General features: G+C 49.4%; 2 protein-coding genes across 3 annotated transcripts; both read left to right on the top strand.

Annotated features, from left to right (window-relative positions):
* The first annotated feature begins 1,213 nt into the window (after window positions 1-1,213).
* On the top strand, window positions 1,214-16,350 carry MIEF1 (mitochondrial elongation factor 1). Of its 2 annotated transcripts, XM_026017297.2 has the most exons (7): window positions 1,327-1,417; window positions 3,133-3,488; window positions 4,987-5,097; window positions 9,781-9,931; window positions 10,872-11,049; window positions 11,259-11,521; window positions 11,877-16,350. In XM_026017297.2, the coding sequence occupies exons 4-7, from the start codon at window positions 9,788-9,790 to the stop codon at window positions 12,681-12,683; spliced, it is 1,392 nt and encodes a 463-aa protein (XP_025873082.1). In that variant the 5' UTR covers window positions 1,327-1,417; window positions 3,133-3,488; window positions 4,987-5,097; window positions 9,781-9,787; the 3' UTR covers window positions 12,684-16,350. The 2 variants fall into 2 exon arrangements, with proteins under 2 accessions (XP_025873081.1, XP_025873082.1); XM_026017296.2 differs by lacking the exon at window positions 4,987-5,097 and having other exon boundaries at window positions 1,214-1,417.
* MIURF (mitochondrial elongation factor 1 upstream open reading frame) lies at window positions 3,161-3,373 on the top strand. Its single transcript, XM_072741691.1, has one exon. It carries the CDS (start codon window positions 3,161-3,163, stop codon window positions 3,371-3,373), a length of 213 nt encoding a protein of 70 aa, XP_072597792.1.
* Window positions 16,351-16,657: the final 307 nt, after the last annotated feature.

Genomic DNA, 16,657 nt, shown 5'->3' with positions numbered 1-16,657 from the left:
TCCCTGGTTTGAGCTCCTGTCCTGTCCCCCCTGAGGTTCTCTCACAACTCCCTGACCAATCTCCCTGCTTTAGCGCTTAGTGCCTTTGGTTCTCCTCAAGCCACACTGACCTGTGACAATGGAATTCAGGGGGCCTTTGCACGAAGATGGTGCTGAAAGTGAAGAAGCAAGCTTCTGCTCCTCCTAAAGTGGGAGCCACAGCAAAGGCTTTGAAGGCCAACAAGGCAGCACTGAATGGTGTCCACAGCCACCCCATCCTCTCACCCAGCCGCTGTGCTCCCCTCCCGTGTCAGCCCCCAACTGGAAGACAGGACTGGATCTTTCCTTGCCCTGCAACACCTGTGGCAGTGCCTGGCCCCTTAGAGACCCCTGACGAGGATTTTCTGCAGGAACCAAAGAATGGATGGATGGGCAACTGCTCCCTAAGTGTCCACCTGCGCCTCTCCACACCTTTTAATCCTCGAGAGCCCCAGGCTGAGGTCAGGGAACTTAGCCAAAGGCAGCTGTCCTTTAAGTGGAGCTGGAACTGGGAGTCCCCCTGGCTGGACTCCAAACCCTCCTTGGCCTCCCTGGGCACCGGAGATGCTGGGGGAGGGGACCCTCGGATTCCCTAAGACGTGGGCCTGCCCTCGAATCTAGTGAGCGACAGAGAAGCAAATGGATAAATTAAATCACACTGCCTGAGAAAGAATTGGTGTCGATAAACATTTTGTTGGTCAAAGGGTTAGGAGCTCCAACAGTACTGTGCGGACATCTGTGCGCGGCCCTAGGGAGGCGTCTGTGTGGGTCTCCTGATGGGGAAGGTGCTAGAAGAGACTTCCGGAGGGGACCTCTGAGGTGAGCCTTCCAGGATAGGAGCTTGCCAGAAGCCAAAGGGCCTGGGGGGCAGGAAGAGCGCGGAGGGGGAAAAGCGCACGAGCTGGACTTGGAGGAGCTTTGAAAGCCTTGAGGGAGGACATCGTTAGTGTCAGAGTCCCCCAGACTCCCGTGGGCCCCGCCCGAGACCCCGAGGCCCGCAGCGGGTGGAGGTCTAGCGGGCGCGGCCTCGCAGCACCGCGCGGCCCCCGGGGTCGTCCGACCCATCCCCGCCCCCCGCTCCGCGGCTCTCCGAGCGGGGGGGGCGGGGCCCCGAACGGCCCCCGCCGGCCTGTCCTTGGTGACGTCACGCGTAGGGGCGGGGCCGCCTAAGGGGGCGGGGCCCGACGAGGCTCCAGGCCCCGCCCCGAGAGAGGCTTCGGCGGGGAAGAACGGAAGTCCTCCCGCCTCCGCCCGCCCCCACGCTCCCTTCAGTCCCTCCCCTCAACTCCGTGCGCAAGGTCGTGTCCCGGAAGTGAAGGGGCCATGTTGGTGGGTGACCCCGGGAGAGGTACCGGGAGAGAGGCGAATCCCGAGGAGTGGTAGCGCGCGCAGTCCGCGGGTGAGTGAGGGAGGAGCGGGGCCAGGGGCCCGGGGCTCGCCGACCCTCCGCTCAGGGCTGCGGCCGGCGCCCCCTCAGCCTGGCCGCCGGGGGTCTCGCCCCAGACCGCTCTGGTTTTCCCCTGGGAGGCCGCTCCGTGGCCCCGCCCCAGCCTCCCCGGAGGCCTCCCGGGGCCCCGAGCCCGCCTGCCCCAGCCCGGGGTCTCCCCATCCCGCCTCGGCCCGGCCCCCCAGGGTCGAGGCAGGAACCGGGAACCGGCCAGGGCTCAGTCGCCCAGTCGCCGAGCGACCCTGTACTAACAGCCTTCGCGTGACAGTCGCCTGCAATCTCATAAAACACTTTTCCTGTTGATTTTCTGGAGTCCTCTCCCACTCCGAGAGGCCCTTGGGGCCGAGGGTCGCTCTTCTCCATTTGATAAAAGGACAGGGACGGTGGCTTGTTCAGGCTCGCGCAGGAAGTCCGTGAGGCCGGACGCTGATGGCCAACTGCCTTTGGGCCCAAAGTTCAGATCTTTTTACCAAATACCTCCTCCATTCAGTCTCGTTTCTTCATATCTGAAATAGACGTAGTGATCATTTTTTCCACCTAGGGACGTTGATTGTTTCATCCAGCTTATTTTGAGGGGCCCTTTTATGTGCTGGGAAAGTTTGTAGCGCACTGCACGATAAGGGCCCAGCAAATGGTAACGACAGAGGCATGCGGAGGTGGAGTCGGGAAGGCAGCCCTCCTGTCCAGCGGTGTGCCTGTGGGCAAGTTATTTCTCCCTGGGAGCTTCACTGTCCTCCACTTAAAATGGGGATAATGACCCTGGGTTTGTTGATAGAATGAGATGCGACATTCTGTGGGATGTGCTTGGAACAGGCTTGGTTTATAGTAAACACTCAGTAGGCGTTCATTGTCATTGTTAGGAGCCCTGGCCACCTTCGAGGTTCCTGAATTTAAGTGTGGTAATGGATGATAACGCATTTTACAAATGCCACTCTGTACCTGTGTAAAGGGTTCATTGTTACTGAAAGAAGACGTTGGCAATGTATGTGTAACGAAATCTAATATTTATTGAGTACTTACAAACCAGGCCAGGCCCCACTAGAAGTAGCTATCCCTGATAGAGTGCTTAGTATGTGCCAAGCACTAATCTGAACACATTTATATACATTAACTCATTTAGTCCTCATACCAACCATATGCGCAGAATGCAGTCTTAATCCTCATTTTATAGATGGAGAACTGAGGTTGAGAAACTTGCCCAAGGTAATCATCTCCTGAGTGGTGGTGCTAGGATTCCAGTATGGCTGAGAGTCCTTGCCTTCGGCCACTCTAGACCACCCCTTGTGGCCAAGTTCTTGTATAGAGGCTCTACGTGCATTATCTCACGCAGTTCTCAAAATAACCCTAGGTGGACTCTTTAACGTAATATCTCCATTTTACAACTAAGGAAGCTGATGCTCAGAAGGGTTAAGTACTTTGCCTAAAGTCATGTGGCTGGTAAATGTCAGAGCCGGGATTCAACTCTTGGCCCTTCAGCATAACTGTGCTTAATCTAGGAGAGGGGATTGAGAGGCTGGGGTCTGCTCCTAGACCTGCCACTAAGTACAGTGTGACCTTGGGGGTCTCTGAGACCCAGATTAAGAACTCCTGAATTTTAGATCATCTCGATCATCCCTTCCATCATTAATTCTGATTCTAGGCTTCTATTTTTTCCCTTCTGCTTATAGCGTGACGCCCAGCCCCTGCCTGTCCCCCATGGCCCCATGGAGCCGAGAGGCGGTGCTCAGTCTGTACCGGGCCCTGCTGCGCCAGGGTCGTGGGCTTCGCTACACTGATCGAGACTTCTACCTTGCCTCCATCCGCCGTGAGTTCCGGAAAAATCAGAAGCTAGAGGATCCTGAGGCCCGGGAGAGGCAGCTGGAAAAGGGCCTAGTCTTCCTCCACAACAAATTGGGGGGGATTATTTAGGATCCTCTCTTTTCCCCTTTCATCCTAATTCCAAGGGAAAGAGGACAAAGGTGTCTTCCACAGACACTCCTGCTCTTTCCCATCCCTACCTCACAGATGCTGTAAGAAGCCTCAGGTAGGTAGACACTTAATCCTATAGGTTTCTTTTTTCCCTTTTCTTGTCTTTTCTTTCTCTTTCTTTTTCTTTTCTTTTTTTTTTTTTTTGTGCAAGGGACCAGGAGAGAGGACCCTTTCTTTTCAGTGACCATAGTCTTTTATCATTAGAAGTCATTGGAGGAAATACAGACATTAACAGAAGTATGTTTCCTTATTGAGAAAAAATAGGCCCTGCATTTCAAGCCCCACCAGAGCAAAATTATTAGCACCGTTTTATTTCATGGAACGTTTTACCTATGACAATGTTAGAAAAGATTGGTTAAAACTATTAGAGTTCAGTTCTAGGCTGGCTCATTCTCCAGTGGATTCAGTTACCTTGTGAGTGTGAGATCACACTCTCCACACATAACTAGATTCTGTTACAGCACAGTTGATAAAGCAAGCATAGTGTGTAGACTGTAAAGGACCATGTCTGGGTTCAAATCCTGGCACTGTTGCTAATAGCTGTGGGATTTAGGGCAAATCACTAGACTTTTCCAGGCCTCCATTTCCTCATTTGTAAAATGGAGAGAATAATACCTACTGTGTCCAGTTATTTTGAGAATTAAATGAGACTGTGCACACATAGCACTTGGAATGGTGCTTAGTAAGTGGTATGTTAGCTCTGTTCACTCCTGATAGCAGTGTTATCAAGAAGTCCCACTATAACCCAATGAGTATATTTAATTCAGCAACTTTTCCAGAGGGCCTTCTATGGCCCTGGCATTCTGGCAGGCTCTGGGATATAGATGAATGGATATGGTCCTTCAAGGGACTCAGTCAAATGTGGAGATCAACAGAAGTAATGCCAGTGGGAGCAGCTCTGTGCTAGAGGGTCATATTCAAGAGCTTGGGGACAGGGGTGGGGACAGGATTCTGTGTGAAGTAAGGTGGTGGTGGGGAATCAAAGGTCATAGGTGGCTGTGGAAAAGGGGGTGCTTAAGGACTACCTCAAATGAGAAAAGTATGCTGGGCAAATGGGCAAGAATAAGTAGATATGGCGGTGGAAACGGCATTTGGTGGTCGAAACATGTGTCTGCCTTGGCTAGAATGACACACCTGTAAGCCAGGGGGCCAGTGTTGAGCCTAGGCCATGTCTGCAAAGACACCGACTCTCCTATTGAAGAGACAGTGACATCTGAGAGGAGGGGACTGTCCCCCTGCAGAAAGCAGGGGCAGGGCATGAAAGAGGGATTGTGGCAGTAGCAGTGTGGAGAAGTTAGGGAGAGTTGGGGAGAGGCAGCGGATCTGGCCAGGTGACATGGAGCCCTGGAGGCGGTGGGGTGGCTGCCCAGAAGTGCAATGTGCAGGGCAGCAGGGCTTGGAGACCTGTTGGCTGAGGCTGGAGGAGGAGAAAGGGAAATGAAGACTGAGGGGGAAGGCTTGCCAGCTGGGTGAGGGTGCTATTTTCTTAATCGAGAGGGAGAGTGGGTGGGGGGTGCAGGGAGCCTTATGTAACGGCTTTTGGTTCTCTTCAGCCAGTTAGGTTGACTGGCCGGCTGGCCTTCAACAGTGGCAAGCCCGAGGAGGGGTGATGCCCGTGGGAACCTGCCTGCACAGGACGGGGTAGTGTTTCTGAAAGGGAACTAGTAAGTTACTGAGTCTTTGTGTTCTTAATCTAGTTTGACTGGGAATGGGGTTACAAATCGCCATCATCACCTCCTAAAAACACCAAAAATAACCCCATAGTGTTAATAGCTCATTTGTGCAACATATATGTACTATGTGTCAAACATTGCTGACCCTGGAGACATCACAGTGAGTGTGCCAAAATGCCTCCAAGAAGTTTCTGGTCTCCTGGTTAATAGGAGACACGAGCAGGCGGGGTTGCAAGCTACTTGGGACTCCTTTAAACTACTTCTCCCCAGCATCGTAAGTTCTAGGTTCCAGTCTTGGCTGCATAGCTTGCTTACCTGATAACCTTGGGCCAGTTACTTAACCTCTGCCTCAGTTTCGTCATGCATTAAGTTGGAGGTAACACTATGACGGACTTCATGGTGGTGGTGGTGTGAGGATATGTGTAAAATGCCCAGCACATAGTACAAACTCAGTGCATGGTAGCTAGTCTCATGTGTACTCAAGCCAGGCAGGTTTAAGTCCTACGACTTTTTCAAGTAAAGTAAGTTGGAACTTGTATAGTTCTGTACTGTCATCCAAGGAAGCTGCTGGGCCCCCCTTACTCCTCATCCCCACTACACTGGGGTAATGAGTATTTCTAGTCCCGTTTGTGTATCTGAGTAGACAGGTTAGAAACTTGCCTGAGACTCTCCATCTCCCGCCTCTTTCTCCTCCTCCTTTGTCATTTTTTAAAAAAATATTTTAACCATATTTTAGTGTACAGTTCAATCGTGTTAAGACTATTCACATTGTTCTGTAACAGAGCTCCAGAACTTTTTCATCTTGTGATACTGAAACTCTATACCCACTCAACAACAGTGCTCCTTCTTGACTGCACTGAGGAGCCAGCCCCCCCCCGCCACACACACCGGGTGGATTTCTGTCTCCCAGTAGGCAAGTAGCTCAGCTGAACCTGAGTGGATAATGTACAGTGGATAAGCAGTTTCAACTGGAATAAGATAGTTTATTTTATTTTATTTTTATATTTTATTTTATTTTATTTTATTTTTATTTTATTTTATTTTATTATTTTTAAAGATTTTATTTACTTATTCATGAGAGACACAGAGAGGCAGAGACAGGAGAAGCAAGCTCCGTGCAAGGAGCCCAGTATGGGATTTGATCCCGGTACTCCGGGATCACGCCCTGAGCCGAAGGCAGACGCTCAACCGCTGAGCCACCGAGAAGTCCCGAACAAGATAGTTTTATTTATTTATTTATTTATTTATTTTATGATAGTCACAGAGAGAGAAAGAGAGAGGCAGAAACACAGGCAGAGGGAGAAGCAGGCTCCATGCACTGGGAGCCCGACGTGGGATTCGATCCCGGGTCTCCAGGATCGCGCCCTGGGCCAAAGGCAGGCGCTAAACCGCTGCGCCACCCAGGGATCCCTCGAACAAGATAGTTTTAGAACAAGAACTTTTATCTCCCCTTTGAATCATGGAAGCAGTCTCCTCTCCCAGGTCACTTAGTTTTGACATAGGCTGGTCCTTGGATGGAGGGGAACACATTGCACTAGAGTAGGAAAAGCCTTCTCTCAGGTCTGCCCAACTTAATAGTTTTGGTCCCAAGCCCAGAATACAATCAATGTGCCTTTTAGAGGTCATTCTTAGCTCTGTCTCAGAAGGAAGAATGTAACTCAAAAGACAGTCTGGATTGCTGACTGCCTTCTGGAAGCTGACCTTTTGTTCTGTGGATGGAAATCGTAAAAGACTTAATGATAGCCAGTATTTTTGGAGTACTTTTACAGTTTATAAAGTGTTCACATATAGTGTTCTTTTTAAAATATTTTATTTATTTAAGAGAGACAGGAAGAGAGAGCACAAGCCGAGGGAAGGGCAGAGGGATAGAGAAGAGCAGACTCCCTGCTGAGTAGGGATCCCGACTTGGGACTTGATCCCAGGACCTTGGGATCATGACCTGAGCTGAGGGCAGATGCTAACCAACTGAGCCACCCAGACACCCTACATATAGTATTTTGTAGATGTTTTTTCTTTCATAGCTGGGTGATGAAGTAACTTATGGACATCATCCAGCTAATAAGTCAGGCACAAGGGCAAGTACTCATCCTCAGGATTTCCGGCTTGAAAACTTAGGGTCTTTTCTGTTATGCTGCATCACTGCCTTGTTCTTACCAGTCATCAGAGGGGCCCAGGACTAAACAGCTCAGGGAGGCTTCTTCTGGCTTTTGCTTGGGGGAAGGATGTCTCCTGGTCCTGCTGCATCACATTCAAGGAGGTGCCTGCGTCCAGTGGTTCTCTCTCTCATAAGTACATCAGTAAAATTTCTTTGGTTGTTTAAACACACACACACACACACAAACAGTGGTTATTGTTATGTGTGGGGAGCTTTGTAAAGTTCTCCTTTGTCTTGATTGGATTGCTCTGCCTTGGCTCAGTTGGATCTGCTCCATCTCTGTCTCAGTGGCCGCTGCAGGGAGGATGAGTAGGGTTCTCGTCTGACTCCACCTGTAATATAGCTTAACTCTTCTCCTTAGCCTTGCTTGCTCTTTGCATATTATGAAGTGGAATGTTGGCCATGTAGATTTTCATTATGTCCCTAAACCTGAAGCTTCTACTGACTGTGGGAGGTAGAGAAAAATGCCACCATGGTTGTTGTGAACTAGAGTTAGGGAAGAGTATTTTAGGACTTGACCGTGACTCTTCCTTAATAACTCAACTGCTGGCATAAGTAGAGTCAGAAATCTTTCTTTCTTTCTTGGGGAGGGGGAGGATAGAGGCAAGGGGCAGGATAGGTAAAGCCAGGAATACCCAGTTGCAATGCTATTAGAAGGAAGGTTACTTATGCTGAAAAAGGCATCCAGGTATCCTATCTGTCTCTCCTTTTCTGTGTGTGTTGGGACCCTGAAAGGCTTGCAGTTGGTTTTCCCTGTGTAATTCCTCATGAACTGGACATGGGAGGTAGGGAAGAGTATAGTGGTGGTAAGAGCAGTACTCAGATCTGAACCATTTTATCTACGTGGGGCCTAGGGTTCTAACTTCCTGGAAAATGGGCTTATTTGGGGACTTGGGGAACTTAAGTTGGATGACTCTGTTGTTGCCAGGAAGCAAGTATGTGCTCACTTTAACTTGAACACCATATGAGAGGCCAGCCTCTTTGCTATTAAGCCCATGAGCTCCTTCTTAGGTAACCACATTTTTAGTTCATCTTCCAAGTGCATTTGGGCAGATGCTTTTTTTTGGTTTCTTATTTCCTCCACTAACACCCAAGTCCAAAAAAAAAAAAACAAAACACCCAAGTCCACAGTGTCCTTGGTGTATAGTATATTCTCAGTGTCACAGTACCAGCCTCACCTGAGCATCCTGTAGCCCCCTGAACACTTTTTCCAAGAAGGAAAGCATTTGTCAAGTGGGAGTGTCCACAGAGAGTTATTTTTCCCTTTGGACCTTTCTCATATATGGACCTGATATCTCTGCACAGGAGCGAGGTTCCCCCATTAGCCTGTGAACTCTTTGCTGCTCATGTGGTGCCATGTGGTACTGTAAGTAAGGGGCACAGGGGATGTAAGCTCATTCAGCGAAAACCCTCCCTCGGGCAGGCCACAGGAGCCGCGAGAGGGGGATGTCTGATAGGTGTGCCAGCCTGGAGCCCAGACCCTAGCATCTCTTCTCCCACGTGGGCCACCTCTGTGAGTTCCAGAACATAGAAGGGTGGCGACACCCTTCGGACAGTGCCCAGCCCAGAGCAGTCACTTGGTCGCTCAGTGAATGCCAGTCAGTGTCCCTTTACATCCTTTATTTATTCCCACTGATCCTGACTACAGTTTGGTCCATGTTATTTTGTAGGGTGTCCCGTCCCCATCCCCCCCCCCGCCCCCGCAGAAAGTAGAATAGTAGTTTGCTGTGGGTAAGGGTAGACATGATGCAGTAGGAAAAGTGTCATCATACTAGGATCTGAGAGTCCTGAGTTCTGGAAATGGCTCTGCCATTCCTTGTCTCTGGGACCTCTGACAAGTCACCTCTCTGTGAAGTGATGGCATAGGACTGGATAAGCATATTATTTTCTAATCTATTAGGTTAGACCTTCTTAGGTCTCACCTTACAGGAAGTGGTAGCCAAAGGATCAAAACTCAGTCTATATTCTACTGATGGGAAGGCATAAGGAGAGGGTTGCATTGCATGGTTGGGTACTTCACGCTAATATAAGAAAGGATTGATGGTGGGCAGCCCCAGTGGCTCAGCGGTTTAGCGCCACCTTTGGTCCAGGTCCTGATCCTGGAGACTGGGGATCGAGTCCCACGTCGAGTTCCCTACATGGAGCCTGCTTCTCCCTCTGCCTGTGTCTCTGCCTCTCTCTGTGTGTCTCTCATGAATAAATAAATAAAATCTTAAAAAAAAAGAAAGGATTGATGGTAAGCTAAGGGTTTCTATTTCTGTAATCTCAGTATATTGGTGGAGAGGTTTTTTTCACAATTAGTGTGATCCCTTCTTCCCCCTTGCATGCAGATAAATCATGGGACGTGGTATCTCTCTCTTAACCTTAGAACTTGAAATGCTAGAGGCAGGAGAATTTGGATTGCTGGAATTCACAGAACACCCTGTACTTGTTGGGGGCTGGCCTGACGGGGGGAGTGGGGAGAGGGATGGCTCTTGAGCTCCCAGGTGGTGATGGCTGTGTTCTGCCTTTGTCCTTAGGTGAGCGATGGCAGGCTCTGGTGAGCGCAAAGGCAAGAAGGATGACAATGGCATTGGCACAGCCATCGATTTTGTGCTCTCCAATGCCCGGCTGGTGCTGGGGGTGGGTGGAGCAGCCATGTTGGGCATCGCTACACTGGCAGTTAAGCGGGTAAGTGTATGTGCAGCTGGGGCCAGGGGTGGGAGAGGTGGTGAGGCTGTCTCTGCAAAGTGGAGCTGACCTGGAACAAGACTCCCAGTACTGCTAATGGGAGTGTAAGCTGGTAATGTGGCATCATAAGATGAGCCTTTAGGAGAATTCACTAAGTTCACTTCTAGGACTTTGCTCTCAAGAAATCATTGGAGATATAAATAAATAAATCTATGCCAGCGAGTTAAAAAAAAAAAAAGCAAATAACCAAAATATTTTTCCTTAATTACCTTATTTAAAATAGCAACAGTCCCACCACATATATATTTCCTACTTCCCTTTCCTACTTTGTTTTTCTTAATACTTATTCTTTCTGCATACTTCACATTTAACTTGTTTATTATGTATTAGCTATATCCTTCCACTGGACTGGAAACTCCATGAGGGCAGGGGTTAGGTCTCTTTGGTTTATTTATTCTGTGTGCCTAGAACTGTGCCTGGCACACAGTAGCCATTCGGTATCTGTTAAGTAAGTGAATCCGTGTTCAACGTTAACGGTACATTAACGTTCATAAGGTATAATGTTATATAGTCAGAAAAGGTACCATAATGTTGAATACCAGTTCGTTTTTAGTGGCATGGGGAAATGATAAAAGTGATCAGTGAAAAAAATTCAGTTCCAAAAATATATATGGAGATGGATCCTAATTATATAAACACATATTTCTGGAAAGAACTGGACCAAAATGTAGTTATATCTGTGTTGTGACATCATGGTAAAATTGGTTTGTTACTTGTATCATTTAGCATTTCCTGAGATTTTCCACATGCAGCAAAGTATTCCATAATCTAGAATAAAACAAAGTTATTGAAAAATAGTGGTTGAACTCCCAAGGGCAGAGCTGCTGGGAAGAAGGGAAACGGGAAGGAAGCTGCCTATGCCGGTCCTCTGCTATTTCAGATGTACGATAGGGCAATCAGTGCCCCTACCAGCCCCACCCGCCTGAGCCATTCAGGGAAAAGGAGCTGGGAAGAACCGAACTGGATGGGCTCTCCCCGGTTGCTGAATAAAGACATGAAGACAGGCCTGAGCCGGTCCCTACAGACACTTCCCACAGACTCCTCAGCCTTTGACGCAGGTGAGGGAAAGGTTGTTCCCCCTCTAGGACTTCTCTGGGCTCTCAGTACCACGCCTGCATTCAGCAAACATTTCTTGAGCACGTGTGTGCCAGGCACTGTGCTAGCACTTGCCTGTTGTGCCGGGCCCTTCTCCTTCCTGGGGCCGAGGCAGCTGTGGACTAAGCAAGCATGGGAAGAGCTCACATGCCTCTCTCTCTTGCCTTGGCAGATACATTCTGCCCGCCCCGGCCCAAGCCATTGGCCAGGAAGGGCCAGGTAGACTTGAAGAAGTCACGACTCCGCATGTCCCTGCAGGAGAAACTTCTTACTTACTACCGGAACCGGGCGGCCATCCCTGCTGGCGAGCAGGCTCGGGCCAAGCAAGCTGCCGTGGACATATGTGCCGAGCTCCGGAGCTTCCTGCGGGCCAAATTGCCTGACATGCCACTTCGGGACATGTACCTGAGTGGCAGCCTCTATGATGACCTGCAGGTAACAAGGTGGTTCTCGCGAAGGGTAGGGTTGGGTGCCGACCAAGATACTTCTCAAGAGTGCTTTTGGTACAGAAGATTGGTGTCCCAGGCTTGCTGGAAAGACTGAGGTCTTACTGCTTCTGAATTTTGCCCACTGTGATAGCACTTGTTGGGTCGTCTTTAACCCATTCTTGTTCTGACAGTCGTGGGTTTAAATCTTCACTCTATTTGAATTGATAATGGTGACCTGAATGAATTTGTAGTTTCCTTTATTATTTGGGGAAAACAAGATGGTGGGACCTGTATTTGGGGATGCTTGTGTCTTGAGCAGTTTAAGTCCCTCAAAAGCTTTTTAAAAAATCCTGCCCCAACAGGTGGTGACGGCTGACCACATCCAACTCATCGTGCCCCTTGTGCTGGAGCAGAACTTGTGGTCATGTATCCCCGGTGAGGACACCATCATGAATGTCCCTGGCTTCTACCTGGTTCGTCGTGAGAACCCAGAGTATTTTCCTCGTGGTAGCAGTTACTGGGACCGCTGTGTAGTAGGGGGCTACCTCTCCCCAAAGACAGTGGCAGACACATTTGAGAAGGTAGTGGCTGGCTCCATCAATTGGCCAGCCATAGGGTCCCTCTTGGACTATGTGATCCGACCAGCACCACCCCCAGAAGCCCTGACTTTGGAAGTGCAGTATGAGCGTGACAGGCATCTTATCATTGACTTCCTGCCATCAGTGACCCTTGGCGACACCGTCTTGGTAGCCAGACCACACCGGCTGGCGCAGTATGACAACCTATGGCGGCTGAGCCTGCGTCCCGCAGAGACGGCACGCCTGCGGGCTTTGGACCAGGCCGACTCGGGCTGCCGATCGCTGTGCCTCAAGATCCTCAAGGCCATATGCAAGTCCACTCCGGCTCTGGGCCATCTCACTGCCAGCCAGCTCACCAACGTCATCCTCCACTTGGCCCAGGAGGAGGCTGACTGGTCTCCAGACATGTTGGCCGACCGATTCCTACAGGCCCTGAGGGGACTCATCAGCTATTTGGAGGCTGGAGTCCTGCCCAGTGCCCTAAACCCCAAGGTGAACTTATTTGCAGAGCTCACTCCTGAAGAAATAGATGAATTGGGATATACTCTCTATTGCTCATTGTCAGAGCCAGAGGTGCTGCTGCAGACGTAGGGCAGGTGGAGGCCTAAGTGGGTGTCAGGTGTCAGACCCTGGCTTCTCCGTTAGAATCACTTGGCTGCATAGTTGGTGCCTCACAGGGTCCCTAGGTGCCTCCTATCTTGCTGGTCATCACCCTGTCACTTCATGCTGATCAGAATGCCATCTCTTTCATCTCCTGTTTTCTCACCATCCCTTTCTTTTTGTTACCAAACACTGTGCTCCTTCTCCTCCCCTCCCCCTTGCTCCAGGCTAATTTTTCTGGAATGAATTGAGAAGGCAGAGCACCGGCCTGAGCTGGTGTTTTGCATTTTGGTCCAACTTTTCTGCTCCTGCCTGCCCTGTCCTTTGGCCTGTTTCTTTATAGTGTCTTCCCCGTCTTTTCCTCTTGGTTTTGCCTCCTGTTGTGCTCTTTCCCCTGGAGCATATCTGCCTCGTCAAGGTGTTGCCTTTTCATTGATCGGCACCGAAGAGTTACGGTTGCCTGTTTCCGAGCTGAGCTCCGCAGAGTGAGCCCTCAGACAGTATTTAGAGTTTCCGGGGGTAAAGGTGGCTGAAGAGCTGCCCTTTGACCCAGGTTCCCGGAGAAGCAGCCCATCTCCCCCGCCTCCCAACCAGCTCATATTCCTAAGTGCTGAGAAGCCCTCACGGGAACACTGTTATTGACCCACACAGGAGTGAGGCTCAATATAAACTGGATGCAAAGTTGCTTGGAGATTGTGTTTTTTAGTGGCCATCAGTGAGAGTGCAGTGGGGGAGCCGGCAGCAGGGAGGAGGGCCTAGGGAAGGGTGTGTTTGCCTCACTCTTGGCTGGCCCAGATCAGCACTGCCTTGTGGAGGAAGACAAGGGAGGGAGGGGGCTGTTGGGATGGCACCTCTGCCCAAATGCTGTTTGTCCACCCCTTCCTTGCCTTATTGCCAATTAGGATGAGACCCTCAGGGACACAGCCTCTGTGGTAGAGGCTGAAGGGAGGGTGACAGGTGGCAAACGGCTGAAAAACCCAGTCACCTGTTGAGGCTTGGCGACCATGTTTCTTTCCCACGAGGCCCTGCCTTCCCAGGCCCCCCGCCTGTTCATTCCCTAGTGTCTGCCACAGGAACATGAGGAGGGTGTGCTCCACTCTCCAGGCACCGCCAGAGGCCAGAGGGCAAGCAGACATGCGCTGACCTCTTCCCCGTCCTGTCTCACCCCACACCTGGGGAGACTGGTGCTACCCAGGAAGAGGGCACATGGGTAAAACACGGAGGGGAGGCGGCTTCCTGCGCTCCCTCTGCTTTCCTGCTGCTAAGTCAAAAGTTTCCTGAGGGTGAGGAGGAGCGTTTCATATACCACCTTGTTCTGTGCTTTTTTTTTTTTTCCTGTTCGTGGCAAGAAGCCAATAATTCTGTTTTTGATCTGCCCATCCAGTATTTTGTTCTCCCATCAAGTTTTATTATTTTTTCTCTTTGTACTACCTCTCCATCAGCGAGATTCTGGTGAAGCTCTCCGCAGCTGTCTCATTCCTCCCCAGTGACAGCAGCAGGAAATGATTCTTTAAATAGCATTGAAACCTCAGCTACCCTTTGAATTTAGGGTAGAGATTCCTGTCCCCTTTTTGTCATGGATGAGGAGGTTGCAAACTAGGGTTAACCTTGGCTGTATTTGGAAAATTTTCCTCCTTGCAAGGTTCCTAAAGTGGTTCATTTGTCATTTGTATGAAACTATTGAGAGAATGAAAAACATAAAGCCTGGAACTCTTCTCCATCCTTGGCTGTTCATCAGAATCAGTTTAAAGAAAATCTCTGTGCCTGAGTGCTACATGAAGTCACTGGCATAGAGGGTACAGGGCTGAACCTGGCATCCATTGGAGGGAAGGGAGAAGGGAGGTTGCAAAAGCATGGGTTAGTCTTCATTGAGAGAAAGGATCTCATTTTCCTAATGTATTACAGAACCAGTTTTCCCAAGCTGCCATCTTTGACCAAATTCCATATAAAACATTGGAAGGAGAGCTGAAAGAACAGTTTTAAAGACTTAAGTCTCCAATTATCAAAGCCAGGTGTAATTGTGATTTGAAATTATCTCCTTTCTTAAACAGTATCTTCCTAAGGTCATCTCTGTCTCTTAATTAGGTTTCACAAAATCAAAAACCGTAACTTTCCCATTTCACAATCCAGAACCACCTGGAAGTCCTCAGAACTAGGAGCAGTGGGAGTTTTTGGCTCTGGTCCTGGCAGATTTGCTGACTGAGACTGGGCAAGCCTTGTAAAACACAGAAGATAGTGCAGTGCTTTGAGATTCTTGGATGGAAGAGGGTAACATTTTGCCCAACCTCTACCCTCCCTCCGTGCCCACCCCCCATCCAATTTTTTTAATCTTCAGGGAAGGATGTTGTGCCTTTCCCTGCAGTTCTGCCTTTCTAGTCAGTAACTCCCACCTTTGCCTGAAGTAATGGCATCTGCTTCTACTTCTCCATCTTGACATTTTCTTCACCATCTAGGTTAGCAAAACGTGAGTTAGCCGAATGCTTAAAAAATACATTCATTGTCTTGAAAGCCTAATCAATTCCAAAGTGTATTTTGTTTTTTTCCCTGTTGCCCCTTCCTAAAAAATGAGTTCAGGATAACAGTATTTTATATGCTTGGTTGTGACTTTTTTCCCCCTCAAATAAATAATCAAAAACTAATGTTTGGAAAAGCTGTGTTGAGGCCTGTAGTCTTTCCGCTTGGGTCTCAGCCCCTGGTGGTCTCCCTATTCATACTCCAGATTAGCTGATTTTGTTCCCTTGTACTCCATTCAAGTTGAGATTTTTTAAAAAAAGATTTGAGAGAGCACAGCAGGGGGAAGAGCAGAAGCAGAGGGAGCGGGGTCAAGCAGATTCCCTGCTGAGCGGGGAACCTGACACAGGGCTCAGTCCCAGGACCCTGAGATCATGACCAAAAGTTGGTGTGTGGTGTTTTTTGTTTTGTTTTTAAAGTAGGCTCCACACTCAGCATGGAGCTCAACACAAGGCTTGAACTCAGGACCCTGAGATCAAGAGCCAGATGCTTAACTTACTGAGTTAAGCCCCCCCCCCCAGGCGCCCCTTGAAAACACATGGTTTTTGACAAGAAATCAGCTTCAGGATCACAAGGTCCTGGAGAGGCCCCAGGAGGGGCTCTGTAAGTAGAGAACCCTACATGTGTCTTAGTCCTCTGCCATGGCATACCTTCCTTGATACTGTGACCCTGGCTGAAAACTTCTGCTCACAGGGTTGGTTAGCACAATGCCCTTCCTGCTAAAAGCTCAAGGCCAAAGAGAACCATAAGGACACTTAGAGCTGTCAGCTGTACCCCTTTCAAACACTGCTGATTCTTAAGTGGCCAAAACGCCAGATGTGGGTTCTGAGGCTGTGTCTAATGTGTTTACTTTGTCATTCGGATCACCCTGTAGTCTTTAAATTCTTGGTCTCTGAGGCCGAGTCCACAACTTGCCTTCCAGTCACTTGCCTGCCCTTTTAGTAGCAGTGGATACATTCAGCTGGTAGATCTGGAATCCATCACTGGTCTTTCTGTCCCACCTTGGCTAGGTCTACACAGAAGCAGCATAGCCCTGAGATCCAGACAACTGCTATCTTTTTTCTCCTTGAGGGAGGAAATAAAGCTGGGGAACTTGAAGTCCTTCCACAGCATGGAAAGAAAAAAAATAAAAGTCTCCTTTCCAACAGCTTTGGCTTCTGTGTGTGGCATGAAACATTTTCCTCTGGGACTGGTACTGCTTTTCCATTTTCAGCCAGGCAAACCTTTGAAGTGCTTGATCTGGGTCTCCATGATGGCATGGATAGGATAAGCTACCACTGGAATTATTCATCTCTGACCTCTGCAGTGTCAAAACCGGGGCAGTGTTACTTTCTCAACCTTCTGCATGGTCATCCATAAGGAGGCACTGGCAGGTCTCCTGCTACAGCAAGAGAACATGCCCTATGGTCCTTAGTTACACCTTAGAAGACCTGTGTAATGGCTCAGGGATACTT

The sequence above is a fragment of the Vulpes vulpes genome, chromosome 16 (genome assembly GCF_048418805.1).
Source record: "Vulpes vulpes isolate BD-2025 chromosome 16, VulVul3, whole genome shotgun sequence".
Lineage (NCBI taxonomy): Eukaryota > Metazoa > Chordata > Mammalia > Carnivora > Canidae > Vulpes > Vulpes vulpes.
Note: the sequence above shows the minus strand (reverse complement) of the source record. Positions and strands in the feature narration are given on the sequence as shown.

What these genes read in the sequence shown, in the direction of transcription:
- MIURF (XM_072741691.1), top strand. Translation starts at nt 3,161, where the DNA reads ATGGCCCCATGGAGCCGAGAGGCGGTGCTCAGTCTGTACCGGGCCCTG.
- MIEF1 (XM_026017296.2), top strand. Translation starts at nt 9,788, where the DNA reads ATGGCAGGCTCTGGTGAGCGCAAAGGCAAGAAGGATGACAATGGCATT. An exon ending in CTACACTGGCAGTTAAGCGG is followed by an intron (nt 9,932 to 10,871) that starts GTAAGTGTATGT and finishes CTGCTATTTCAG; the next exon opens with ATGTACGATAGGGCAATCAG. An exon ending in GCCTCTATGATGACCTGCAG is followed by an intron (nt 11,522 to 11,876) that starts GTAACAAGGTGG and finishes CTGCCCCAACAG; the next exon opens with GTGGTGACGGCTGACCACAT.